This window comes from Anolis carolinensis, chromosome 4 (genome assembly GCF_035594765.1).
Source record: "Anolis carolinensis isolate JA03-04 chromosome 4, rAnoCar3.1.pri, whole genome shotgun sequence".
Taxonomy (NCBI): Eukaryota; Metazoa; Chordata; class Lepidosauria; order Squamata; family Dactyloidae; genus Anolis; species Anolis carolinensis.
In genome coordinates, this window is record NC_085844.1 from 36,300,067 (window position 1) to 36,327,566 (window position 27,500).

Consider the following 27,500-nt stretch of genomic DNA (forward strand, 5'->3'; position numbering starts at 1 on the left):
GTTCAATATAGTAATATATAATGCTAATATTGTGCTATGCTAATAATATAATATATTGTATGTACATATAATTTGTAAGCCACTCTGAGTCCCCTTTGGGGTGAGAAGGGTGTGATACAAATGTAGTAAATAAATGCAGCAAATAAATAAATAATAAACAAATATATTTTAGACTTAGGCTCGCCTGAAGTCTGAAATGACTTGAAGGCACAGAACAACAACAACAACAACCCTAATTAACTTGATTAATTGGCCAGAAGCAGGAGCACACTTCCCATTGAAATCCTGATAAATGTATGTTGGTTAAAATTGTTTTTATTTTTAAATATGGAATTGTTCTTTCATTGTTCTTCTTGTTATTTTTGCACTACAAATAAGACATGTGCAGTGTGCATCAGAATTTGTATTTTTTTTTTCAAATGATAATCCGGCCCCTCAACAGTCTGAAGGATTGTGGACCGGCCCTCGGCTTAAAAAGTTTGAGGACCCCTGGTATAAGGGATAGAGGCCTGATCAAGGGAAAGTAAGGTCATCATTAGGAAGTAAGGTCATCATTAGGTAGTAAAGGTATCTCTGCAAAAGTGAGACATGTTCGAGGACTAGAGAAAATCATAGAAGAATAGAAACAAACAATACAGCAACGGACAATACAGGAAACAACCCTGAAGTAAGAGTTACTGATGGAAAGGAGGCTTCGGCTGGATCTACACTGCCATATAATGCAGTTTGAAACCACATTATATGGCAGTGTAGCTCCAGTGTTAGTAGTATAAACATAAGAACATAAGAAGAGCCATGTAGGATCAGATCGGATAATTTGTCTATGATTCTGTTGACTTGGTGGCCAACCAGACACCTGTAGAAAGCCTCTGAGCAGAACAGGCTTCCTACAGGTGTCTGGCAACTGGTATTTTGAGACATGCTACAAGTGTTATTTATGCCTGGTTAAAATTGTTGGCATCCTGAAGATGATCTGTCAGAGACATCACTTTGAGGTCCCACAACTAATGGTAAGCGAAGCCAGGTCATACAATTGGCAGAGAAAATGCTAATGGTAGGCAAAGTCACCGCAACTTGTTTAGCCCCCATCTTTTCCCTCAATAGTTCTTAATAAACTGAGATAAGTGCTGTGGCTGGGGATGGAGGAAGTGTAGATGTGTAGCCCAATCATCTAGGGAATTGAGGAAAATATTTCTAACCTTGCTTTTTGCTTATTATAATGTTTAGTTGTGAATGGAAGTTCCATGCTATTGACAGCTACACAAGCGAACTGTTCCTTCATTCTTGGCACTTTCTCAGTGCCTGCCTTCTCTATACTGCCCTATTGTATTTTTGGCATTTGACATGTTTTAAAGGCAGAGTCACTATTAATAAAAATGAGAAGATGAATGGCAGTATAAGGAGTGCAATATTCATTCATCTGTTATATCAAATAAGTATAAAAACTATTAACAAAATGTCCTTAATTAATTTGCCAGCAATTTTTAAAAGCTTTTAAAATTGAAATTCTTATGAAACTACAGATAGCAAGCAGTCTAATACTGTTTAAATGAGAATATTTTATAAAATTGAATATATTATATAGTCTATTGTATAAAATGCTGTAATCTAAGACTTAATTTGGATATAAATCTCATTAAACACACTGGGACTTATTTCTAAACATTCTGAGTAGTCCCCATTGGTTAGCAGACCAGGCATTGTCCTTCTCAGTCCAAGGAACCTTCACCAGTAAAGCATAGCTTTCTCCTTGGTGGATCAGAGTTGGTGCAGCATGTGTAGAAAGCATTGGGCCTCATTGCTTAATACTGCCTTTTCTGTGGTTGACAGATAATATTACTGTTTATGGTAACATTTTCTGTTTAAAAGACAGAGAGCAATCAACACCTATTGATTTATTCAAACATATTTCCAGGAAGCTTCAGTTGGAGAACTAATTAGTTAAAGTCAATCCTTCTGTCAGAGCATGCAGTTGTCTGTTTTATTTTATTATGCTTTGTCTCAGCTTTTTCCTCAGCAAATATTGATCAATTGATCCCTTCAGGTAGCAACCCAAAAGTAGTAGCATCTGATATATTATTTTCTTGCAGTTCCAGTTCTCTTTTGTACAAATCAATGAGTTTTTGAGGGGAGGGGTTCGGATTAGATATGGATTATATTATTCCAAGATTTCTTAGACTATTCTGTTGACCATTAGCACTACTTTTGTTTTTCCCCAGAGGAGTTAAATGAATGATGTTTCAAAACATAGAAGACAAGAGATTTTCCAAACAACATGAGAGCAATTTCAAACCACAGCTAGAGCAATGCCTAATTAGGCTACTGCTGAAAAAGCCCTCCCTGGATCCCAGGACCTTAATTACATACCAGTTTCTAACCTTCCTTTTTTGGGCAAAGTGATTGAGAAGGCAAATTGCCCTCCAACTCCAGGCAGTCTTGGATGACACACACTTTCTTGATCCATTTAAAACCGGCTTCAGAGCAGGATACGGAGTTGAGACTGCTATGGTCACTTTAGTGGATGATCTCCATCTTAACACCGACAAGGAGTCTATGTCCCTGTTGATGCTTCTAGACCTCTCAGCAGCTTTCAATCCCATTGACCGTGGTGTCCTTCTGGAATGTCTGGGGGAGTTGGGAATTGGAGGTGCAGGTTACACCTCTCAGGCAGGTTCCAGATGGTGGTGCTAGGGGATAGTGGCGCCTTTAAAAAGGAGTTGTTATAGGGCATCCCACAGGGTGTCATGCTATCCCCATGTATCCGGAGGCATGGGGCGGAGTGCTATCTGTACACAGATGGCACTCAAATATATTTTTCCATGCCTTCAGGTAAGGATAGTGTGTTCGTAGCTTGGGAGTGCTCCTGGATCCATCTCTCCAAATGTCAACCCTGGTAGATTCGATGATCAGGAATGCTTACTACCAGCTTTGTCTGAAACACCAGCTGCACCTCTTTCTAGAATCAGAGGACCTAAAGTTGGTAGTGCACATGCTGTTAACCTCAAGGCTGGACTTCTGCAATGCGCTTTACATTGAGCTACTTCTTTATCAAGTTCAGAAAATCCAGTTAGGTTGCCAGGTAGTTTTCAGGCAAAGTACAAAGTGTTGGTTTTGATCTTTAAAGCCCTACATGGTTTGGTTCTAGGTTACCTAAAGCATGGTTTTCAACCTGTTACAACTGTTAGGATTTCTGGGAGTTGAAGGCCAAAACATCTGGGGACCCACAAGTTGAGAACCACTGACCTAAAGAGTCGCCTTCTCCCATACAATCCACCCATACATTTAGGTGCATTGGGGGGTGTCTGCTCCAACCAGCCAGAATCTGCCTATCAACCGTCATCCAGAGGACCTTTTCATCAGCTGCCCCAAGACTGTGGAATGACCTGCCAGTAGCACAGTTCTCCTGGTATTGTTGAACTGCAGCTTCTAGCTTCCCTTACCATTGGCTATGCTGGCAAGGGTTTCTTGAAGTTTCAATGCAACAACTTCTGATTCCTTCCTGCCATTTTAAATGTTCTCCAGGTTTTTTTTCAGCATCTGCTAACCTAACTAATTTAACCGGAGCGGCCTGGGATCAAATCTGGATCCTTGTGCATGCAATACAGGTGTTTCTCTTCTAAATTGTGGTCCCTAATGTACTCTTGTTTTAGAGTATGCGGATGTAATGAGAACTTTGCATTTCTGTGTTTAACCATACAAAAATAACCCATACAGATGTATTTTAAATTTTAAATGCTCTTGAGCAATGAAATCTAAATTAGAGTTTTTAAATAACTTAAATTACTGGCATGCTGTATGGAATAATAGCTTAGCTGAGTTTGTTGTTTGGGAACGTATGATGATAATTTTGTTTAGACAGACTCCAAATGAACACAGCTTGATTCTACAAATTACCCACTGCTTTCTAACTATAACTCAGCACTTAACAGAAGCTCTTAAATGTCCAGGTATAAGAGAGGGATTGAGCCAGCAACAATCTGCCAATCCATCAACTCAGTAGCACCTTATATTACCATTACGGGAGGGAAAAATCAATTTTGTAAATTACCAATTCTTATTTCAGATTGCTTATTTATAATTCATGTTGATTATACATCTGGACAATAGTGTAGGAACCCTGTACAGTTGCTGCTCCTACACTACTCCTGGGGACACCCACAACACCCACCATGTGGAGCATTCCAGCAGTACAGTCCCAAATGGGTTAGACTTGTTGGCATAGTTCATAATCACACAGTCCTTTTTAACAATTTGGGCAAATGTTGCATAGGACAGCCATGGAATGACAGCAGCCACTTTTGTACTATGCATTGCAGCTATCAGCAATGTGGCACACATATTATGATATGAGTATACACTTAACATAGTATAATGAAGGAAGGTGCAAACCATTTCAGTATTGTGGCATGGTCTGAGGGTGTTTTTGCATTCACTTGAGTATGAGTAGCTATTCAACATAGTATTGTAAGTGTGGCAAGATAAAATATTATCACTTCATAGCATAGTATGTGTGGCGGTCTGTCTGTCTCTGCCTCCCCACGACTATAAATTTACTTTTAAACTAATTCTCTTCACAGTCAAACCAATCATCTAGCTTTGTGTTGTGACTTGCCCTGTCTTTTTCTCCTAGACAGGTTTTGTAACATTCATTGTCGAACACTAATTATTGATATGGAAATAGGTTGGAGCACCTGTGTAGAAAGAAACTGATGTGGATTAATGCACAACACTGATGATCTCTGCAATTGCTGAAGCAAATCTAAGTCTTGACAATACAGCAATTAATGTTATTAGATACTTTGCTGTGTTAAATATGCACACATCTCTTTCTTTGTGAATTTTCATGTGGTGTTCGTGGCTGTAAGAAATTGTTCAGTTGGATGAGCAATCCCAAAAGACCACAAAACACACGGTTATCTATTCAATGGGAATTGGAGCCTTGGGACAGGATTCAAAAGTGTATGACTGCTGACAGAAGCAGTTCTTTTGATACAATTGGCAGGATTGATTTCCTTCTTCCCTCCTGAAATCATGCCCTGAGCACTGGAAAAGTCTTCACAACAGGTTTTTGTTTGGTACAGAAGTTTTCAGCAAACAGAGAAGGCAAGCATTGTGCAGTTTGCTGTTAGTCACCTTTTTTCATTGTTTTGGAAGACAGTTGCACAACTCTTGTGCTGAATTCGTATCATAAGAACTCTGCCAAAATCTTCACCCTAGAAAAAGTACTAGATAAATGAAACATGGTAATTTGCGACCTTTTCAATTAAAATTGCACCCTTGTTAGAAATAGTAATTAAATAATCAGACATTCTTCAGTAGTTTTTTTAATCTGTTGATTGCATTTGAATATGGGTAAAAATAATAGTTCAGAGACAAGAGGTATACTTTGTGGGTGATGTTTGTCTTTAATAGCATACTTCAGTAATAAAAGAAGTATGCTTCTAAGATGGTGCATGCCATCCTAATATTGCAGGATATATTAAAAATAATGTATTGGATCTAAACTAAGACTGAAATTCTGTACATACCTCTTTGGAAGTAAATCCTACTGAACTTGGTGAGACTACCTATTTAGTAAGCATCTGTGGAAATGCACTTCGATTCTCTTAAAAGTAGAGTTCATGATAATAATGTTCCCTTTTATCAATGATGTGCATCCATCCCTTTGCATATCTGTTGCTCTGCATATCTACAGCGCCCACAGTTACCAATGTACATGACCTTATAAAACACGGGAGAGAGTAATAGGAGTGCAGACATGTTCAATGTAATCCATGTGGTTGGTAGTTATTTATTTATTTAGAGTTCATTTATACCCTGTGCTTCAGCCATAAAGCTTCCACGGGTGATTTGCAAATTATAAATTTGAAGGTTCTCTGCTCTTAGGCCTTCTTCTAGATATTGTTGCTTGTTCTTGGAGAACCTGCTAACTTTCTTGAGGCAGCCATGTGTGCATCAGTCAAGATTATGCCATATTGCAAGAGTATAGTCTCAAGTCCCACAGAAAACTCTCTTCTCTTCAGTAGAATAAGGTACTAAGCATTTCTCTGTTATCATAAGCTAATTGATAAGTTATACATATATGTTGCCATTCCTCAAGGAGTTTAACATGGTGTGCATGGCATCCCATGTCTTGTTTTCCTAACCCCATTCTCACAGCAGTCTTTGGTACTAGGTTGGCCCATGGTTGTCAGTGAGATTCATGGCTGCGTAGGGATTTCAAACTACCCCTCTCTAATCCTAATTCATTCTACTCTAAACATTACAAAATTCTCAGTACAGTACTTCTGACTATGCTGGCTATATTTCTTGAATCATGTACAGTATATAGCTTTTTCGTACTGCACATTTGTCCCCTTTCTTTCCTAGTGGGAAAAAAGTGGAAACGTTAACTGTTTTAGTAGTGTCATATTGCCAGAAATATTTGTCATGTTAGACTATATACTGGAGAGATGGTTCTGCCAACAACCTTTGCCTGGAGAGCTATGCAGCCTAGTCATAGTAGTTTGATCAAAGAGAACCTTACATAAGACAAGTGCCTTATTTTCTAGCCCGGAGGCTTGAAGAAATTTCAGAAAGTTGTTAAACAGCAAGCAGTGTCCTCAGTGAAGTAGCTGCTTTGTGGCATGTGTTAAGTGATGTACAAAAATAATCTCTGTGGAAGTGCCAGACATCTGTGCTTATTAAAGCAAGTGTGGTGTGTGTATGTGTGTGACTTTCTGTGTATTTCAATTTGTTTTATTGTACCAAAATGTGTTTACATGTGTGTGGGCTTGTATATGAGTTCCCTTACAAAGTTTTATAATTATAATAGCAAAGCACTGTAGTCAAGGCATCATCTCATGTGGTTTTTAATTAAGAGCCAGTGTCATGTAGTGGTTTGGTCATTGGGCTACAATTTTGGGTATCAGGGTTCAAATCCATTATCAGCTATGGAAACCCACAAGGCAACCTTGGTCAAGTTACATTCTCTCAGTCTCAGAGGGAGGCAGAAGCAACCCCCCTCCCCGCCCCCCCGTAAACAAACTTGCAAAGAAAACTTAGGGTTGCCATAAGTCAGAAACAACCTGAAGGCACACAGCAACAAACTATGCCAACTGTTGCTTGGTGTTTTGATTTAGAGTAGTTGTGGGAACCTGTCAGGGATTCCTCTTCTTCAGAAGAGGAAGGGGAGCAGGAAAGTGTTCTTGAATCTGAGGGTGAGTTGGAGTCTGAGGAGGAGACTTTGCTAGTACCCTCCTTCCAGGAGAGGCAAAAGAAAATAGAGCAGAGAGGTCGTTCAGCTAGATTAGCTGCCAGAAATGCAGCTGAGTGATTAGGAACTGCCCTAGCAGCTGTGTGGGGACCCAGGGCTATAAAAGCAGAAGCAGGTGCAGCCAGCTCTTGCTGGTAACAAACTGACTCTAATGCCTTCACTCTCTGTATGCCTGCTCCAAGTCTGTATCTGGATTTATGCCTGTTTCTTTGTCTGAAGTAAGACTTCCTGGCTTTCTTTTGCATTATTTCACTGAGTGTACTGTACTTTATGTTTTGCTAAAGTAAAGCAGTTTTCATTTACTTACCACAATGTCTTAAGGCTGTTCTTGAAAGACAAAACAGGACAGAACCCAAGAACCTTTGGATGATTGACTGCAATTCACACATCCCTGGGGGAATGATGGAATTTGAAAATAAACTAGCTGTGCAGGTTATATATTCCTGTTTTTTATTTCACGCTACTTATTTATTTAGAATATCACATTGCATTTTAGTTCTAGTGGTCCCTCCAGGCCATCCTCTCCTCCATCCCAGTGGTCTTTTTTTTTTCTTCCTCTTTCTTTGCAGATTCATGTTATTTGCGTGATTATATTCCTTCTGCTTATGTGATTGTTTTAGTCAATTATTATGTTTTGTTTTTGTTTCTAATTCTTATAGTGTTTTATAGTGTTTTCAGTGTTTTATTGTACAATGTTTTATGCTGATTTTATATTGGAAACCGCCCTGAGTCCCTTTCGGGAGAGAGGGCGGTATACAAATAAACTTTTACTTACTTACTACTTACTTACTAGGGTATGATTCCCCTTTCATTCCCACAGCTGTATCCTAAAGGATCTTGGAGTTTGATGAATTCCTAGAGTTCTTGTAGTTTGTCAAGGTCGTACAAGATGTCAGGCCATTTAATCAGCCTGACATCAGTATCAGGAACAATTCTAGAGTAGCTTATTAATGAGGCGGTTTGTAATCAGGAAAAAATGTTGTGATCACTAAAGGTTAACATTGATTTCTCGAAAACAAGTCATACCAGGCTAATCTTACCTCTTTTTTCAACAGAGTTACAAGCTTGGAAATTACAGTTACAAGTTACAGGAAATGCTATAAATACATGATATATTGATTTCAGCAATGTCTTTGACAAGGTCCCCTATGATCTTCTTGCAAACAAACTAGTAAAATATGGCCTTGGCAATGCTACTATTAGGTGGATCTGTAATTGGTTAAGCGACCAAACCCAAAGGGTGCTCACCAGTGATTCCTCTTCATCCTGGAAAGAAGTGACTAACGGAGTTCTGCAGGGTTTGATCCTGAGCATGGAGCTGGAGCTGACAGAGGGAGCTCATCCGCTCTCTCCCCAAATTCAAACCGGCAACCTTCAGGTCAGCAACCCAACTTTCAAGTCAGCAGTCCTGCCAGCACAAGGGTTTAACCCATTGCACCACCGGGGGCTCCTACTAAGTGATATAAAAGCACCTTAGAAGATGGCCTCTGGGGGACAAGGAATAAATAGGGCTAGACTTGTGGATATACAACAAGAGAAAGCAGATCCAGCATGAGAGGGTATAGGACTTCATAGTAAAGAAGTATTTTCAGTGCATCTCTGCTTGTTCTAGAAACAGGGATTCATTGTGAGCTATCATATTAAATTCCTGATCCACATGCCCATCAAGGCATCTCTAGAAAAGAGACTATGCTACAGTGTGATCAAATGAAGCTGGAAATGAAGACAAAAAGGCTTATTGGCCATGTGTGAATCCAACATACTTGTAAGCATGTTGGCTGCGGGATTTGATCTCATAGACAGATCGTTGCAAATAAAAAACAAAGCTCAAGAAATTGGAATGGCAAGAATTGGATTTCTCTTGAATGGAAATGTATGTCCTCTGTAAAGCTTTGTCTTCCCAAATGTTCTTCCGGTGTCCTTCTTCCTGCCTCCCTCTCCCCACCTCCAAGAATTAAGTCATTTTAGTTTATTATACAGTTGAAGAAAATATGCCCGCACTGCTAGTATTGTCGTCCTAGAGATTTGTGTTTGTGGGTAAGGAGTATATATTTATTCTGCTCCCCCCTTACCCCCTTGAAATGTAGGGTATCTTTTTGGCCTCCTTACCATAATGAGAGAGATCTTGAGAGGAAAATGCTGTATTGAGTCAGAAAAATGACTGCAGCTCGAGGAAGGAGTTTTACGGGTGTCAAGCTTCAGAGAAACATTATGTCATTCTCATTTGCGTTGATGGTGGATGAGCTCATTGGGGAGGAGCCCCTGCGAGTTACAGCTGTGCCATGGAGCCCTTGTGCAGATTAGCATTCTCCAGGCTCACCGACAGAATGGAGGGAGCGGTGAGAACTACACCGTAAATTATTTAAAGCCCATGGAGAAGGGATTTATGAAAACACAGAGAAAGAATCAAATTGCCAGTCAAAACGTACATGATTCAAGATGTTCTTTGGGCTGTTCTGTGTGGGGGTGCAGGAATAGGCTTGACACTGTCTCCAAATTCCACCCCAACTTCTGGCTAGGAGGATCATGTTATTCCCAGGGGTCCATCTTTCTCTCCCTTCCTTTCCTTCCACCCTTTCTTTTTTTTTAAAAAAAAAACTCCATGTTAATCTTTCTGCAGTGCTCTTTTGAACTTTTAAATGACTTTTTATTGCGTTTGGAAGAAAATATAGATCGGATGGGGACTGTGGAATCTTGGAACCCAGCCCAGTGTTTCTGAACTGTACAGGGTGTGTTGTGATTTTACCCCTGTGTTAATGGCTATCGAACGGAAGACAATAATGTGTTGGGCCCAGCAAAACAATAAGGGTGGAGGAAAATAAAGAGGAAATCGGCATCTAGAAATGAAGCTTGGGAAAAGTGTAAGGAGGGGGGACTAGGGGGGAAAGACATGAAAGGGAGGCTGTATGAAGTAGAAGGAACATCACTGTTCTGAAAGGTAACTGCAAGGCATTCTTTTTGAGAGGCAGACCTTTATGTTTTGTCACAGAGAAAAACTTCACATTGTTCTCAGCATATTGATTCAAACAGTGTACTACTGTTTTTCCTTGCACATGTGAAAAGCAGGATGAGGGAATGTTTGACTTTTCAAATGTTGTTTGCCCATTTTACACCATAAATTGACCACAGATTGACCCAGAATGACGTAGAGATTCTTAGAGATGTGTTCATCCAGGTTTTTAAAAAGCTTTTTATTTGCAATTTTTCTATTTTTGTGGGACCCCAGTGAAAGTGGAAAGCCTACTTATTGTATAACATACTGTCCTTTTATTTGTTTCTGTTTTCTACTTATGTTTGTATCCTAGCTCTTAATGAAAGGTGGGATACACATAAAACAGGTAAAATAAGGCCTGCCATATCAACCTCTCTTATTATTGACAGACAGGGAGACCTAGAGAAGGATCTGGTTCATGTAGGAGGCAAACCTCGATCCGCTCTAGTCCAGAATTACGTGGAGTTTATAATATTCAGCATAGAACACTTATGAACAGGAAGATAATTGAAGTAATTATTGTAAAGTGTTTCAAGGAACAAATTCTGTCCAGTAACCTGGTGGTTCTGTTCTGAACCTATGGTAATTTACAAGCATTACAGCACTATAGAAAACACATTACAGTATTGTGAACTACTATATTCACATTGATATTTTAAAGTACATTATGGTTGTTGTTTTTTAAAAAATCAACAAATTGATTAAAAAAGAAACAGCGTAGGTAAAATTAATGACCCAACCTGGTAATGATAATTCAGTCCATGTTAATGAAGACTATATATTGGAAACAGTCATCAGAACTTAGATGAAGTAAATCACTATGCACTCTTTCTGAAATTCATTCATCACATGGGAATCTTTTCTTTTTCTTTTTACCCCAGCGAGTTTGGAGTGATAGATACTTCAGTACATTATAACTCCATGTGAAGCTGCTTTTCCCTTCTTTACCTGCTGCTTAAGATTATTACCATTCATTAGCTGAATCCATGTTAAAGGGCACTGTGTTTGCCTTAAGGCTATTTTGTCTAATTAGTTTCATGGGAAATCGAAAGGAGCTTTTTCTTTGAGAAGTAAAAAATCAAGTAAAATCAAAATAAACCCCCTCCATATTGCTGTAGCTCATCAGCAAAGCAGAGCAAACACAACTAATCTTATAACACATGCTTTTCAATAAACAACATGCTGCCAAAAAATAATGTTTATTTTTCAGATAGGGGGCCAAATTGGATGGAAGTGCATGAATAAGCTTGGATTGTTGCTCATATTGGCAGCATTTTCTCCTCGATTTCAGATAGACCCACAAGTGGTAATGCACTTATATCGCCCCTGTGTCACCTAATTTGGTCTGGATGGAGAAGCTTGTTATTCCTGTTGTAGTTTTTGAGTGACCTTAAAAGTTAAAATCTTCATACCAAAGAGGCCTCATTTATAGGTATACCTTCATTTAATAAAGACATGATTTCTTTAACAGAAACATATATATCAGAGGTAGAAATAAAATGTAAAGAATAGGGATAAGTTCTTGTGCCATTAAAAAAGGTAAATAGGAAGGAGGAGGAGGGCAATTGTTCCATAAGTTTTATCAGTTCTTTATTCAAAACTAACAGTATCTACATGTGAAATGAAACAACCAAGTAATTCTTGAATCATTTTGAGTCTTCTACAGATCCCTTGAAAGCTTCTTCTAAAATGTATCCAAAGATTCCCCCCCCCCCCCCCGCCGCCCCTTACAACATCCTTTTATTATTATTTCCATTTTGGTTGCCAAACATACAACTTTCTACTTTTTTTCAAGATGCTGAGAGTAGCTGGTGAGGCAGGCTAAATTGCTTTCTCCCTTCTCTCTGGTTTGTTCTTCATTCTTGCAAGGTAAAGGATTATAAAGGCAGATGCTATTTCTTTGCCTGTTGTCAGTGGCGCACACACAACTGGAACAGTATTATTTTAGATAAAGCCTTGTTTCGCTGAGCTGAGTCTTTCGATTGCTGCTCTTCATAGAATCTGCTGAATTAGAACCCATGTTGCCAGTTATATTTTTGCTTCCTGATTTCCTACTGACATGTGGATTTGGTTTGTTTCCACCTTCATTTTCAGAAAATCTTCAGAAGAACTGGATATGGATAAAGTCACGGCAGCTATGGTACTAACCAGCTTATCCACCAGCCCTTTGGTTCGCAGCCCTCCTGTCCGACCCAATGGTAAATGTTCATTCCCCCGCACATGGGAGAGATTGTGAGAAGCAGAAATCATTGAAATTTCATTGAAATCCTGACTTTCGTTGTAATTTATGAAGGTCTCTCCTGCAAGACAGCAGCTGCCTTTTTTCTATGGGAAGGCAGTCTTGTGAACCATTCGCTTACTGTACTGCCTGTTTAGAGTCCTCTTGAATAAGAGTGGCCCTTGTCTAGCTCAAAAATCACTCTTTATCAACTGAGGCAGAACACGGAAAAGTTACTTTTTAAGACTACTTGCCACGGTGACCACAGGGAGTTATAGCCTACAAAGTAACTTTGCCTAGTTCTGAACCTGAGAAATCATATTTAAATTCACAAAGGAGAGAAAGATTGAATAGCAACTTTCATTCACTTGAGAGCTTGCCCTCCAAGGCATCCTCTGTAGCAGTGCTTCCCAACCTTTCTGCCGTCTGGATTTCTGCTCCCAGAATTGCTGACTGCCAGTTCAAGCTGCCTGGGGATTCTGGGAGTTGAAGTCAAAACAAACACTTGGAGAAACAAACAGCTCTACGAGGGTTTTAAAAACTGTTTGAAAAACAACCAGGAAAGAAGATTGTAGTTGGGTGTAATCTGTAAAAAATGAGAAAACTGATTATAGAAAATCCTATTTGTTCTATTCCCCCCCCCCCCCTTCTATTCAGCCTCATTCTATCAGCCTCTGTCCTTTCAAAATTTTGTTCCTGATGGAAATCTTTTTTTTTAGGAGGCTGAAAAGTAGAGAACACTGAAATGCCATAGTTAAGTGACTCAAAATTATATTTTAGTGAAAGATATTTTTTGTTTTCTTTGGTTTTTGTGAACAAACAGCATTTTAAAATTGTCCTCAACTTCGAAGTTGATATGAGAGGTAGTGCTGCGTACATATATTTGTAAAAAATTAATGAAAGCACTGCACTGCCAGGCACAAGAAGAATTAAAGAATGGTCCCCAAGGGCTCAGCATTTCAGTATAGTAATTATTACCAGCGAATCTGTAATAAAGTTAGCAAGGTAATAAGTTAAACTCAGTTTCTGTAAAGAGTGTCTCTGTTTAAAATTTTCTTTATTATATAGATTTATTTTGTTTTAAGGTGGTTTTTCTGGACTAGTGATATACAGTAGAGTCTTGCTTATCCAACCTTTGCGTATCCAATGTTCTGTATTATCCAATGTTTTGGTAGTCAATGTTTTCAATACATTGCGATGTTTTGGTACTAAATTCATAAATACAGTAATTACTACATAACGTTACTATGTATTGAACTGCTTTTTCTGTCAATTTGTTGTAAAATATGATGTTTTGGTGCTTAATTTGTAAGATCATAATGTAATTTGATGTTTAATATGCTTTCCTTTAATCCCTCCTTATCCAACATTTTCACTTATCCAACATTCTGCCGGCCCTGTTTATGTTGGATAAGCGAGATTCTACTGTAAAAGAGATTTTAACAGACAGCATCACTAGCAGTTTTCTAGAGAATATATTTCAGGAGATAGTCTCCAGTGATCAGGTTTACAGTTCATGTGTTTTAGAACCCATATCTAGTCCTTTTCACAGTTAAAGCCACAGCTGTTAATTTATATAAGACTGTTTCATATGCATAACCTTCTTTGTAGCTATTTGTCTTCTCAGGTATATGCTGCTATTAAGTAGAAGAAAGGAAGCATGGTGCAGTATCAAGGCTGGGTCATGAACACCAGTGTAGACAAAGCAGGTAGCAAAGACTATTAGACAAGCCATTTTTGGGCACTAGAGTACAAGTCGGAATCAAAGCAAAAGCAGGAGTCTGGATCCACAAGCAATACAGATGTGAGGACTTGTTTACACTAGTGACAAGTCCTTATATCTGTACTCATTCTAGATCTGACACTGATGGTGTCCATGACACACAGTGACTTCTGGTAGATATCCAGATTTTTTTTTATCGTAACCTGACTTGGCTCTGCACTAAGCAAATATACTCCAGAGTTTCAAATCCATTGTCCATATAGACACCACTGCTCTCACCCTTTCCCTTTCCCTATCAGCACAAAGAATGGGATGTGTCACCAACCATGGAGCTTCCTAAGGGTGCTTGGGCATGCAGCGTCAGAATGGGGTGCCCATGCAATAAGCCAAAAGGAGATGGTCACTCTGCCTTCTTGCTCATTGCACAGGCACCCTGTAGACACACTTATTTACTTCTTTATTTCCTTATGATGGTCTTCAAGTGTAGTGCCTTGGCAGTGGATACGTAAGTGACTGTGGAGCCCTATTCTTGACCCGTATATTCTTCCACAGTAGGCATTGGGTTCCAGGTCGAAGGCGGTCCCTGCCAGGGTTGGCTTGATGCACCTTCCTCTTGGCGCTCCTCTTCTTCCTTGTTGTGTAGACACAACAGGCAATGGCAATATGCTCATATGAAGCTCCATTGCTGTCAAGGAGCATTGGTGATGACACACAAAGAGATGGGCCAGCAACTGGACCCTCTGGATATATGGCATCAAATTCAGCAGGTATGTGCTGGATCCAGGACACAAATACCCTGGCTTAACTTGCACCATGTAAACACATCCAAAGATGGAGGAGCAAGACAGACTTGGGGCCAAAGAAACAAGGATGTATACCAGATCTCAGGAAGAATTTGTTCCCACCAAAGTTGCAGATAGGACAAGAAGACTTTCTTGAGAGGAATTAGAACAGGAATGCCAGTTGCTGTAGTGTATATATTTCAGAGGAAGTAAATGGCAAAACACCTTGCCTAAGAAAGCCTTATTTGTATGTATTTCAGTTTACCTAGGAGTCTTTTATATGGTTTCAAAACTGTTACCTAAATTCAAAAAATACAGTAACTGAGAGAGAGGTGATTTATTCAGTAATGGTTTCTGTTACTTTATGCTTGATTTTCTCTTCTAATCTCATCAATTTCTAGAATCCTTAAATGGATCTTGGAAAGAAGGAGGATTTGTGCCTTCTAGTACCAGCAGCAGTGGGTATTGGAGCTGGAGTGCTCCAAGCGACCAATCAAATCCATCCACTCCGTCGCCACCTCTTTCAGCTGACAGCTTCAAACCATTTCGGTTGCTCTCTCAAACAGATGATGGTATTGATGAGGCTGAAACCAGCAGCCTGCTCTTTGATGAGCCCATTCCTAGAAAAAGAAAGGTGAGACTGATGGTACTGGGTTTATAGCAGGCATAGCTATTTGGGATTAGCCATGGAACAGACTCACAAGCAGAAAAGGAGTGTATTTTTGTATCACATTGTCATAAATATCAGGGCTTGGAAAAGTTATGGTTTTGGACAGCAACTCTCAGAAACCCACATGAGTTGTAATCCAAAAATGCAACTTTTCAAACTCTTCACATGCTGTAAAGATGGATATGAGTGGCCTTTCATATGTTGTTGGATTGTAACGCATATGATCCCTAGTCTTTAAAGCCAAAGTTGGTGTACCATGGGCTTTGCAATCCAATTCTGTTTCTCATTCTTAATACATTCTTGGTGCTGATTTTAAGTACCTTCCCCACTCCCCAGTTTTACTTACTTGTTTTCAAAGAAAACAAAGAAATAATCATAGTTTTTCTTTCCCCTTTTTCTCTTTTTCTAGTGCAGAGATAACTAAGTAAAGACCCCACAAAATTTAAATAGTTGCTTTATTTAAAGCCAACAATTTTTCACAGAATGTAATAAATAAGGTTATTCTACATTGAAATGGAAGGTGACATCTCTCCTTTCTTCAGTTTGTAACATTGTATGTATATATGTATGTGTTTGTACATATTTATATATAATGTAGTGAGAAAACTGCAAATTATATCCATACATTTATATGCAATATGATTAGTATTCCTGTGTGCATTTACCAAAGTGTAAACCCCACTGAAAGTAGGGTTTACTTGGAAGTACATATGCACAGAACTGTGCTTTAGTCAAATTGTTGTATTTATTTTAGTAGATTTAAATTGATCTATTGACTAATATGCATATTTTGAAACAACTATTTGATGGTTAGTGTGTGTTGTATGACATCTCACCTAAAAGACAATAAAACAAGAAATGCCTCCTTTATACTGTCTGCAATCTTGAGCAGTTTTTTTTATTTAAAATAATCATGTTCTTAGAAAATGATCAGGTTTTTAAAGAACACACCCAATCAATACATTGCATTCTGCAGCCTTTAAACAGATGTTTTGATCTTCATCTACTGAAATGGTCACAACTTTATTAATATACAGCACTTGGAACCAGGGGCAAAATATATATTTCCATGATTATATTTGAGGAACAGGGAACTCTGTTAGTGTGGCCTATAAAGGTACATAAATTGGCCACCTTAGTTGTAGTACCTGCAAGAAAATAATAAATTATTCTGCCTTTTCCCAGAGTCATCAACATACAGCACAATAAATCTTTTAAGAGGTACTGTTTCTTCTTAGCAAGAAATGCGCTCTCTTGATTCTGTGACAAAGGCATTATACATGATAAATCACAAACTGCCTACATTGCACTCTGTGTAATAAATACGGTTTACACAAATGTAAGCAAAAATGCAAACATAACAACAGAACATTACAACAAATGATCATGAAAAGTGTTATTTTACTTACTGGGATATTTTTGGTTGGCATTAGATTTGTGCAAATGTGACAAAAGACTTTGGTTAGTTGCTGTCTGAACAGGTGGATTTTGAATACTGTTGCTTTGGATTACAATGTATTTGGATCTTTATTATGCTTCTAGTCAAAAGGCACATTTTGTTACAAGAATTTATTTATGTCTTAGGATAAATGCACTTGCTACTTGTACTTTAATGATTTTACAAAATATTATCTTTGCTATATGTAGCTACATGGATGCTCTGAGCTCAATAATGTCATTCTCCTGGCAATTTATTCTTCAGTGTGGTTTCTTAGATTTTAGACTTCTAGTAATTGTCTATGATTATTCAGTATATAGCAGATTTAGCATGTTATTCTTTAAGAGTAATATGAAAAGGTCAACATTTTACCAGTTTCAGTGTATATTCATGTGATTAACTGTGAAGACCTAATTTAGATTTACATTAGAATCGTTGTTAGGAGAAAATGTCATTGAAGTCATACAAATGTGTGAACACATTAGTTAATATGTATGCTCTTTTCTACTGAATTTCTTAGAACTCCATGAAAGTTATGTTTAAATGCCTTTGGAAAAACTGTGGAAAGGTACTAAGTACAGCTGTTGGTATACAAAAACATATCCGGACCATTCACCTTGGGTAAGTAATACTAATTTCATACAACAGTGAAAAAACCCTAACATTGTATTTCAGTCCTAACATCATGTCCCATTGATTTCACTGAGATGTATATCTAAGTGCGCACACATAAAATGTTTGATCTTAGTGGGAACTCTGAATTGTTCATTTTTTCCTCACTGATTTTTATTTGGACTATGACAAAAAAATGGTTGATTTTTTCTCTCTCTGAGAAGGCATACATGCAGCAGCAAATCTAGCTCATGCATTTGCCCCTTCTCCTGTATGGTAACATATGCTTTTACTTTTAATTGACTGCAGCTTTTTGTTTTGTACAAGCCTCACAAACTGTGGTTAATCTTAACTATGGTTTGCTTGAAATAAGTCAGCTTTAAACTCTGGTTTACAAAATGTGCTTAATTCAATAAAGCATGGTTGAGATGTGACACCAAACTGGGGTTAATCAAAATGGAAGCACAGGTTCCCAGTTTTCTCCCCACAGCCAAGCTAATGGAGCTCATTGCAACTCCTCCCCATTATGATGATGGGGATCAAATGTATGTATAAGTCTATTGGCTATATCATTGAACAAGCCTGGAGAAATATAATCTGTTTGCATGTACAGTACTCAGGTACTAACTTAACACTTAACTTAATAACAATTAAGTTATCTTAATTTAATGAATTTAGTGTTCTACCATTAACTTTTTGGTTTTTGTCTGATTTAGACGTGTGGGAGAATCTGACTACAGTGATGGAGAGGAAGATTTTTACTACACAGAAATCCGTCTCAATACTGACTCCGTAGCTGATGGATTAAGTAGTTTATCTCCAGTCTCTCCATCTCTGGCATCTCCTCTTTCTTTCCCTTCCCAAGATGCGAACAAAAATGAGCTATCATGTGCCAAAACAGATGCTAAAGGAATAACACCTCTAAGCTGCTCCGCTCCTACCAACCTCTACCTCGTTCACTCTGACCACGCGTATCAGGTAAAAAGCAACTTTTCCATGTAATAATTGATCTGTTAAGAAAACAAAGAAATGATTGCACATTTGCATAGTTTTGAAGTGGATAATGAAGATATTAAAATAGATAAAGATTTTGGCATAATCATTAATCAAAACAGAAATGGCAGTCAAGAAATCAAAATTGGAAGGTTTGTTCCAAGTCCCAAAAAAGCAAAATGCTTCTATTTTAATTTGTGGTTTAAAATAATGTGAAAAGAATTCATCTGCCATCAAATGGTTTCAGACCTATTTGAGTGCCCCTCTCTATCCTGTAAATCAGGGTCATGTAAAATGGATTGAATCAGTTAAGGAAGCCATGGCCCTGAATTTGTAAGGCCTGGACAGAACGGTTAATAATAGTGTCTCCTAGAGGTTTTTAGTTGATAGGATTGCCATAAGTCAAAACTGAGTTGAGAGCAAATATCAACAGCAATTTAGTTTAAACAAAGTCAGGGGGTAGTCCAGGGTTTGCCTGAAACTCTGGAGTACCCTGAGGCTTCAAGTCAGTCTGTACAGCTGCTTCAGTTTTGGGATATCACCACCATCACAGATGGATTGTGTCTATGTTACCACTGCTTCTAACCAGCCATGAAGCTCCAGCTTAGTGCCTGGCTGTCACCTGTTTAAATTGTGGTTTTGGATTGGGGTGTCTGCATAACCAATAAAAAAGAGGAGAGGCTAACTCCTTGCTGGTATCATATGCCCCATTTTCATTGCAACAACGGTGATTGGTTCAGTTGCCAAGTGCTTGGACAGAGCTCCATGGCTGGCCAGAAATGGTGACAACAGTGATGGTAACAGCCCAGCAGGGTGGATGCATTCCCAGGCCCTGATTCAGCACATATCTGTTGCATCTGAGATCCCCCCCCCCCCCAGAAAAACAAGCTCAAGACATCATTGAACCATTGGCACCTCTTAGATTATGTAATTATATGTGCCAGAGACAGCCGTGATGTGTTTCTCACAAGAGCCATGACTGGTGCTGATGACTGCTGGACAGACCGTTAATCCGATCCACAATGGACATCAAGATCATCCCCAAAAGCAGACTCCAAGGAATTAAAATAAGGCGAAAAATGCACACTCAAACCCTTCAAGAGACCTCCAAACAAGCCCTGCTCCAAACAACACTCAAGGATCATCTACCCATAGAACACTCTGAAAATATTGAGGAATATTAGAACAATCTGAAGACCTCCATCATCACAGCTTGTGAAGAAAACATTGGATACCAAACTAAGAAACATCAAGACTGGTTTGACAAAAATGACGAAGAGATCCAACAGTTAATTGATAAGAAAATGAAAGCCCTCCAAACATGGCAGAGAGACAACAACTGCACTACTAAGAAAAAGATCTACGCTAGTGCAAAAGCTGAGGTCCAAAGAAGGACCAGAGTACTCAAGGACATCTGGTGGACAAAAAAGGCTCAATGTCCATGATGCACACAAAGGTCATCTATGGACCAAGAAATCATTACTTATAAAAAAAAATCAATGAGTGCCAAAAGCAAACAGTGAGGTAAAGAACAGAACTCAGCAACACAAAATGATATGAGCTTTCTGAAAAAGCCATGATTTTGCCTGGTATGTGAAGGTAAAGAATGTGTGGAAGGGAATTGTTAGCCAATTATTTGTTTAGAGCTAGATCATTTGATGATTGGATGTATTGCAGCTTGGGGTAATAATTGGATCTAACTTATCTGGGGTTTCTGTAGGCCTTCAGACATTTTTGATGGTTACTTCCAGAATACTTTCCCGTTGATGATACTGACCAGGGATGATAGATGCGGCAGTTCAACATCTGAAAAGCAGCAGAGTTCCCCTTTTCACAGCTGACCCTTGACTTTTGCTGATTCAATTTGTGAGGTCCTCCAAATAAAATACCAAATAGTGAGATGGTATGTGCAGGGATAGGTGGATGTAACTTCCTATCTCTGCACACGTTTTACAAAGGAAAGTTCTACAACCTGCTAGAACTTAAGTTGTAGAAGAGACAATCGTGTTTTCAAAATTTCTTTTATCTAAGATCTGTTTTTCAGTCATTTCAATTACATTGTAAAATATATCTGTGTGCCCCACTTTTGGCTTCTGTTGCACTACAGAATTCCATCTAATAGTTAAAACAGCTCAACGTCTAAAACATTTTAGTCACAAAATGATGATAGCAAGAGATAAGGCAGTGTGTTTGCTCTTGTTCATTATTGTTCTTTTAATCATTCTTTCCTAATTTCAGCTAGAAGCTAGCAAGTATCTTTTCCCCCTCCAACTCTATTGTTATCACTCCCATAAATGCCGCTTTTGTAAGATCTTATCTTTTAAATAGTTTTTTAAAATATCTGCCTAGGGTAAAAAAAATTCTCTTTCATAAATTATAAAAAGTAGAATTCTTTTTCTATTCTCAAAAAAAAAATCAGCCATGCATTCTATAAGGTAAAGGTAACAGTTTTCCCTAGTGTTAAGTCCAGTCGTATCTGACTCTGGGGGTTGGTGCTCATCTCCATTTCTAAGCCAAAGAGCCGGCATTGTCTGTTGACACCTCCAAGGTCATGTGGCCGGCATGACTGCATGGAGGACTGTTACCTTCCCGCCAGAGCAGTACCTATTGATCTACTCACGTTTGCATGTTTTCGAACTGCTAGGTTGGCAGAAGCTGGGGCTAACAGCGGGAACTCATTCCACTCCCTGGATTCGAACCACCGATCTTTTGGACAACAAGTTCAGCAGCTTAGCAGTTTAACCCACTGTGCCACCAAGGGGAATGCAAATTTAAGATGCATTCTATAGCATCTTAAAAACTAATGTAATAATTAAAATATGCTTTTGTGGACTAGAACCCACTTCATTATATGTACAGATCCAGAATTATAGGTATATATACTACACATTACTGTAATCATTATCATCATCATCATTTATTTATTTATTCATGCATATAGTGCCATCAGTACTCATGGTGCAACACATCCTTGGTGTTGGGATTGTAGTGAGATCAGAGGAAAATTAAGTTCAGAAAGTCTTGATGGTAACAATCCCATTAACACTTGTCATTCACAGAATAAACCTGTAGGTCCAGGCACCAAATGAGGTCCCCTGAGCTTAATGTTGGGGTTGCTAAAATTTGGAAACAGTAAAAGGTTTCTGAACATCATCTGGACATTTACACAAATATGTGAAAAACAACCTACTGTGTTTACAGTGAACTCTGCAGAAAATGCTTCAGTTGTACTTCATAGAAAAGGATGATCAGTTTGTTTAGCAAATGCTGATTTATTAACGGTTAATGTTTAATTTTAATTTTATTGTATATGTCTGTATACCTGATGCCATGGAAAGACTTCTCGGGCAGAAAGGGGTCACGAATGGAAAACGTTTAAGGAGCTCTAATGTAACCTATAATTCTGTAAATAAATGTGTTCCTCCCTTTAATGGCTGACTGATTTTATTTATTTATTTATTTATTTTGGTAGGCCACAGCTCCTGTGAACATCCCAGGGTCAACCAAGTTCACACCCAATGGAAATAGCTTTAGCATCTCCTGGCAGTCACCCCCTGTTACCTTCACTGGCATCCCAGTAAGTAGGAAATCAACAATCTTTTAAAAATGGGATTTTTTTTTCTTAAACGTATGGTACATGCTGGGCAGGATCCAATCTTATCCTTTGCCCACATGAACACTCCATTTCAGTCAAACATTGGGCTAAATCCAATATGATACGGCTGGACTTTGTGGGATGGGGACTTTCCTTCTTCCTTTCAGGAGCCCAAGGCTTGGAGCAGATGGGCAAAGCATCAAGAGTGTTGGCAATTTGATCTGCCCACAATGTTCATTCCACGGGCAGGTGGATACCTTTAATATAGCCTGATGTTCTCTTCTTCTTCCCCCATCTTTTATTTGTAGCTGCATCAAAGTTATCAAAAGATGTTAGTAGGAGTTTGTTAATTTGAATTTCCATTCAAAGTGTACCCAAAGGCTTTCAAAGCATTTCAGCTGAGAATCAATTAATATCTGCAGCTTATTATAAAAACCAGTACCAAAACATTTTCCAATGACAGTAGATCCCGGTGTAAGTAGTTTCCCCATCTTTCCTAAGATTGAACTAACTTATCTTGGGTATCTTCCGGCCCATTCGGTTATATGTTCTTTGACACTAACTTGCTGGTTTCCTCTTCTCTCCCTCTCCCCCAAACATTGTTTTTATTGACTCACTGCAATCCATTGTAATCCCTATCATTATTCTCTTTGGATGATCTAGCCCTCTTGTTCGCCACTTTCCCCACATGCAGTGCTTTACATTCCACCTAATACCAATCATAAGTAAACGAGCAATATTCCAATTTTCATTAAAATAATTGTTCTAGTATTTAAATAATCACCATCAGAGAATACATCTCTTTTATATCAAAGTATTTTACCTAAGGCTACATGTTCTGAATTTTCCATTTGTCACAAATATGTGCTAGTTATACAAAACCTCTGCTTTATGACAATGTGAATTAGACACTGATAAGGTGCTGCCTGCTTCTTCTCTCTTCACCATGTGAATTACAAAAGCCTCTTACTGTCAACCTTTGGCATGTCTTGGAGGTTTTCTGTAGAGTCTGTGGTCTCCTGCTGAGCTGATAAAAATGAAAGTAGCTGAATCAATTACATTGCATTCTGCCAATGAATATTTATTAAATTCCATCAAGGAATAGCTGGCGGTGAAAGGCGTCATGCTGGCAGCAATCTGAACAAGACACTCTTAGCAGAACACGCTGTGCATAAAATACTCCTAAAATTTGATTTCATGACAATATGGTTGATCTAGAATAATTATAAAAGGTAGTTTATTCTCTGTGGCACTTCAGAAAATTGGCACAAGTAGGGGAAGAAATCCCAGGATCTTATTAGTTACTCTGTAAACCAAACACCAAAGGGAGCTGGATTAAACATGTAGGTGTTCACATTGTTTTCACCAATATATGTAATATTTGGCCTATAATAAGTGAACTTTCTTAACTACCATTTATATTTATATGGAGAGAGAGAGAAATTAATCTGGCAAGTTATATATTCCTATTCAGCATTTTAAAAATGAACAGATAGAGGTTTGTGTTCTAATTCTTGAGTAGCAGCATTCCTTGATTACTTTGTGTTGAATAGCTTATCCATCTCGCCCAGTAAATTGGAATGTCCCAAGAAATCAGACTAGAGATGTGCTTGAAAATTTTTCCTTCGTTTCCTTCATGCTATCATTTTGTTTTAACCGTTCGTCTACACAAAACAAATGGCATCATTTTCATAGGAAACGAGCCATGACATGAAAATGAAAGCTGCACAGTCATCGTGCTTGCTTTCGTTTTCCTTTTGTTTTGGCCTCGTAACAATAAGCAGGTACTGACAGAGGGCTGGTTTCCCATTACAGCTGATGTGTATCAATGGGTGTTAATAATAATATTAATATTAATAACAATAGTTATTCTAGGACCCTAAGCTGAGTCTGGGAGAGGAGTGCTTCCCCATTACATCTGATGTGGACTAATAGGTGTTGATAATATTAATATTAATAACAGTTGTTATTCTGGGACCCTAAACTGAGTCTGAGCGAGGAGTACTTCCCCGTCACAGCTGATGTGTGCCAATGGGTGTTAGCAATAATATTAATATAAATATTAATAACAATAGTTATTCTGGGACCCTAAGCTGAGTCTGAGAGCGGGTTGCTTCTCCATGTCAGCTGATGTGTGCCAATGGGTGTTAATAATATGTATTATTTATTTATTTATTTATTTATTTACAACATTTCTACCCCGCCCTTCTCACGCAAGGGGACTCAGGGTGGCTTACAAGAACCGGCAAAATTCAATGCCAGACAAATCAATAAAAACAGCAACACGTATAAAACCATTAACAATAATCCATAAAATACATTAGTCAAGCTTAAAACATATAGTTACTTATTACCATTCTTCCAAGGAACCATTGCACATAAACCTAAGTTCAGACCATGTCAATATAGTACTTATTCATTAAATGCTTGCATACAAAGCCATGTCTTAATGTTCTTCCTGAAGCCCAGAAGATTTGGGGCCTGCTGGATGTTACTGGGGAGGGCTTTCCACAGCCGAGGAGCCACCACTGAGAAGGCCCTGTCCCTCGTTCCCACCAGCCGCGCCTGTGAGGCTGGTGGGACCAAGAGCAGGGCCCTCTCCAGATGATCTTAGTGTTCTTGAAGGTTCATAGGAGGAGATACGTTCGGACAGGTAAGTTGGACCAGAACCGTTTAGGGCTTTGTAGGTCAAAACCAGCACTTTGAATTAGGATCGGTAGCATATTGGCAGCCAGTGGAGCTGGCTTGGCAGGGGGGTGGTACGCTCCCTCTATGCCGCCCCAGTTAATAATAATATTAATAATAACAGTAGTGCTCTGGGGAAGACCTAAACTTTTAAAAAGTTGGTGGGCTAAAAAGTGTTGAAATGCCCTCATCCCTCTAGCCCAAAAACTGAGTGGGTGGGTTACAACATTGCCAAGCACATAATCAACACACTTAATAATTTAAAACACTCTAAAATACACAAATTAAAACATATTTCCATAAAATACATATTAAAATACACAACACAAAATACACAGGACATAGAATAGAAGTTTAAAATTCATCATTAAAACTGTCTGGGTTGGCCTGCTGGAAGAGATAGGTCTTCACTTGTGTCTTAAATTCTGACAGCAGATCTAGTAGATGTTTGTGGTAACAGCCCTTGTCCTCCACCCATCCCATGTTTCCTTCTGATGCTTGATATGTCAAGGAACAAGAACAAAACTTAAAGCCAGGAAGGAGATGAGCTGGAGAACAGTGGCAAATGTTCTGTAGGGCATTGTAGTACAGTCTTGCACAGGGTTGTCACACTTCAGATATATGAGAGGGCACTGTCACAGTTATCTAGCATTTTCTGAAGAGGACAGCATCAAATGCTCTGCTAAAGGTTTGCATTGACTATCAGGTAGACATGGCCAAATTTGCCCGTTTTATTTTTTCCTACATTCAGATTTTGTTCAACCTCATGTTTGCCTTCATTATAACTCCAAAGAAATTCAAAAATCTTAGTACAGTCAATTCTTGGTATCTACTGGAATTTGGTTTCAGGACCTCTGTGGATACCCAAATCCATAGATTTTCAAGCCCTTTATATACAATGGCACATTAAAATTGTGTCTGTTATGTAAAATGCCAAATCAACGTTTACTTCTTGGAATTTCTTTGGGTGGCAGAGGAGAGGATTGAACCTATGAATACAGAGGACCAACTGTAATTTTTCTTTAAAAAAATCGGAACCTACATTTTCCATGTGCACAGGCTGTTTTCAACAGGAGCACCATGGTGTACTTGCCTATCATAAAGGCATTAAAGATTAAAATACCTCACACTTTTGAGGATGCCTGCCACAGATGTGGGTGAAACGTCAGGAGAGAAAGCTTCTGGAACAAGGCCATGCAGCCTGAAAGACTCACAGCAACCCAAGATTAAAATAATCTCTTGAGAAAAAGGTTTTCCAGATTCTTCCCAGACCTTTTAAGAGATGAGTACTTAAATCCCCTGCACCTGGAAGAACAAAAACGGTGCAATTTTAGTTTCTCCCACACTGAAACATTTTTAAGATCAAGTTCAAATACAAAGAAATTTGTGAATAATGGCAAATTCTTATAAACTCAAACTGAGTTCTACACTCAGAGCTCCAGTGGAATTGAGTTGACAAGCCAACTGCTGAGAAACAGGTTACCGGGTAAGTGATTTGCCTCTGTGATCTGTATTGTCTCTCCCAACTGTAGTCAGATATGTATTTTTGTCTCTGTTGCTAGGTTTCGCCAACTCACACACGTCCTGCAGGAAGCGGAGAACAAAAGCAACAGATTCAGACAGTGCTGTCATCACCCCCAAGAGCATCCGTTGGCCTCAGGTAGGAGACGTTTTCTTTCTGGTTGCTATGTGCTCAGTTAATGAAGACGGGGAACTGGTAATCAATGTACTTCCTCTCCACTACATTGGTTTATATAAAGTTCCTTCCAGCATAGCTGGATAACAAAAGAATACTGAGAACAAGATTGATTCCTATTGATTGATGATTGATTGATTAAGATATTTGTATTCTGCAGTTACCAAGATCCTTGGCTCTTGAAGTGACATATGATAGTCAATTTAGCACAACAACAATAACAACATTTTTGTCAGACTGTTAATATATCAAATATTGCTTAAAAGCCACCAGTTTAAAACCAATTAAAATAATGCCCACTATGACATTTGTGCAAATTGGATAAAATCAATTAGGCTTCAAAGATTTTCTAGTGTCTTTGTGTGACTCGAGATGAGGCAGGTTTATCTTCTCTCCTTTCACCTGCAATTGGATTCACAATCAGCCTTAGATTTCCAGGAATATTTCCAGTGACACTTCCATGTCAGTGGCCAGAATCTAGTTAGTGTTCTTTTACATTTGTCACAAATGAGGTACTCAGAACCAGTGAACTGCACAACTTACTTTCCTGTTACTGGTGTGCCATTCAATTGCCACTTACTGGTTGGAAGAAAGGCAGGAGGCACTATCTGAGTGTGTTTCTGCAACTGAATGTTCACAAGAAATTGAATTCTCTTAGATTTCAAGAAGCCCCTTAGAAGGGCCAAAGAGGATGACATGTTTTCTTTGTGCATCCAGCTGCCTAAACACACCTGGAACTCCCTAAATGCACACCCTGTTGTCCCCTAGCTACAAAATTATCATAAGGATAAGCAGACTAGCAAGAAGGTAGCTGCATATGGGCAGAGTGGGAAGTAGTGAG

At 38.7% G+C, this 27,500-nt stretch overlaps 1 protein-coding gene across 1 annotated transcript in view; it reads left to right on the top strand.

Moving 5' to 3' along the window:
* znf704 (zinc finger protein 704) overlaps positions 1 to 27,500 on the top strand; it is a 72,735-nt gene that overhangs the window by 30,367 nt on the left and 14,868 nt on the right. The window contains exons 3-8 of the mRNA XM_003219553.4: positions 12,342 to 12,445; positions 15,372 to 15,604; positions 17,599 to 17,699; positions 18,407 to 18,668; positions 22,156 to 22,260; positions 26,526 to 26,623. Of these exons, the coding sequence (XP_003219601.3) occupies positions 12,342 to 12,445; positions 15,372 to 15,604; positions 17,599 to 17,699; positions 18,407 to 18,668; positions 22,156 to 22,260; positions 26,526 to 26,623 (903 nt within the window). The remainder of the gene's footprint in view (positions 1 to 12,341; positions 12,446 to 15,371; positions 15,605 to 17,598; positions 17,700 to 18,406; positions 18,669 to 22,155; positions 22,261 to 26,525; positions 26,624 to 27,500) is intronic.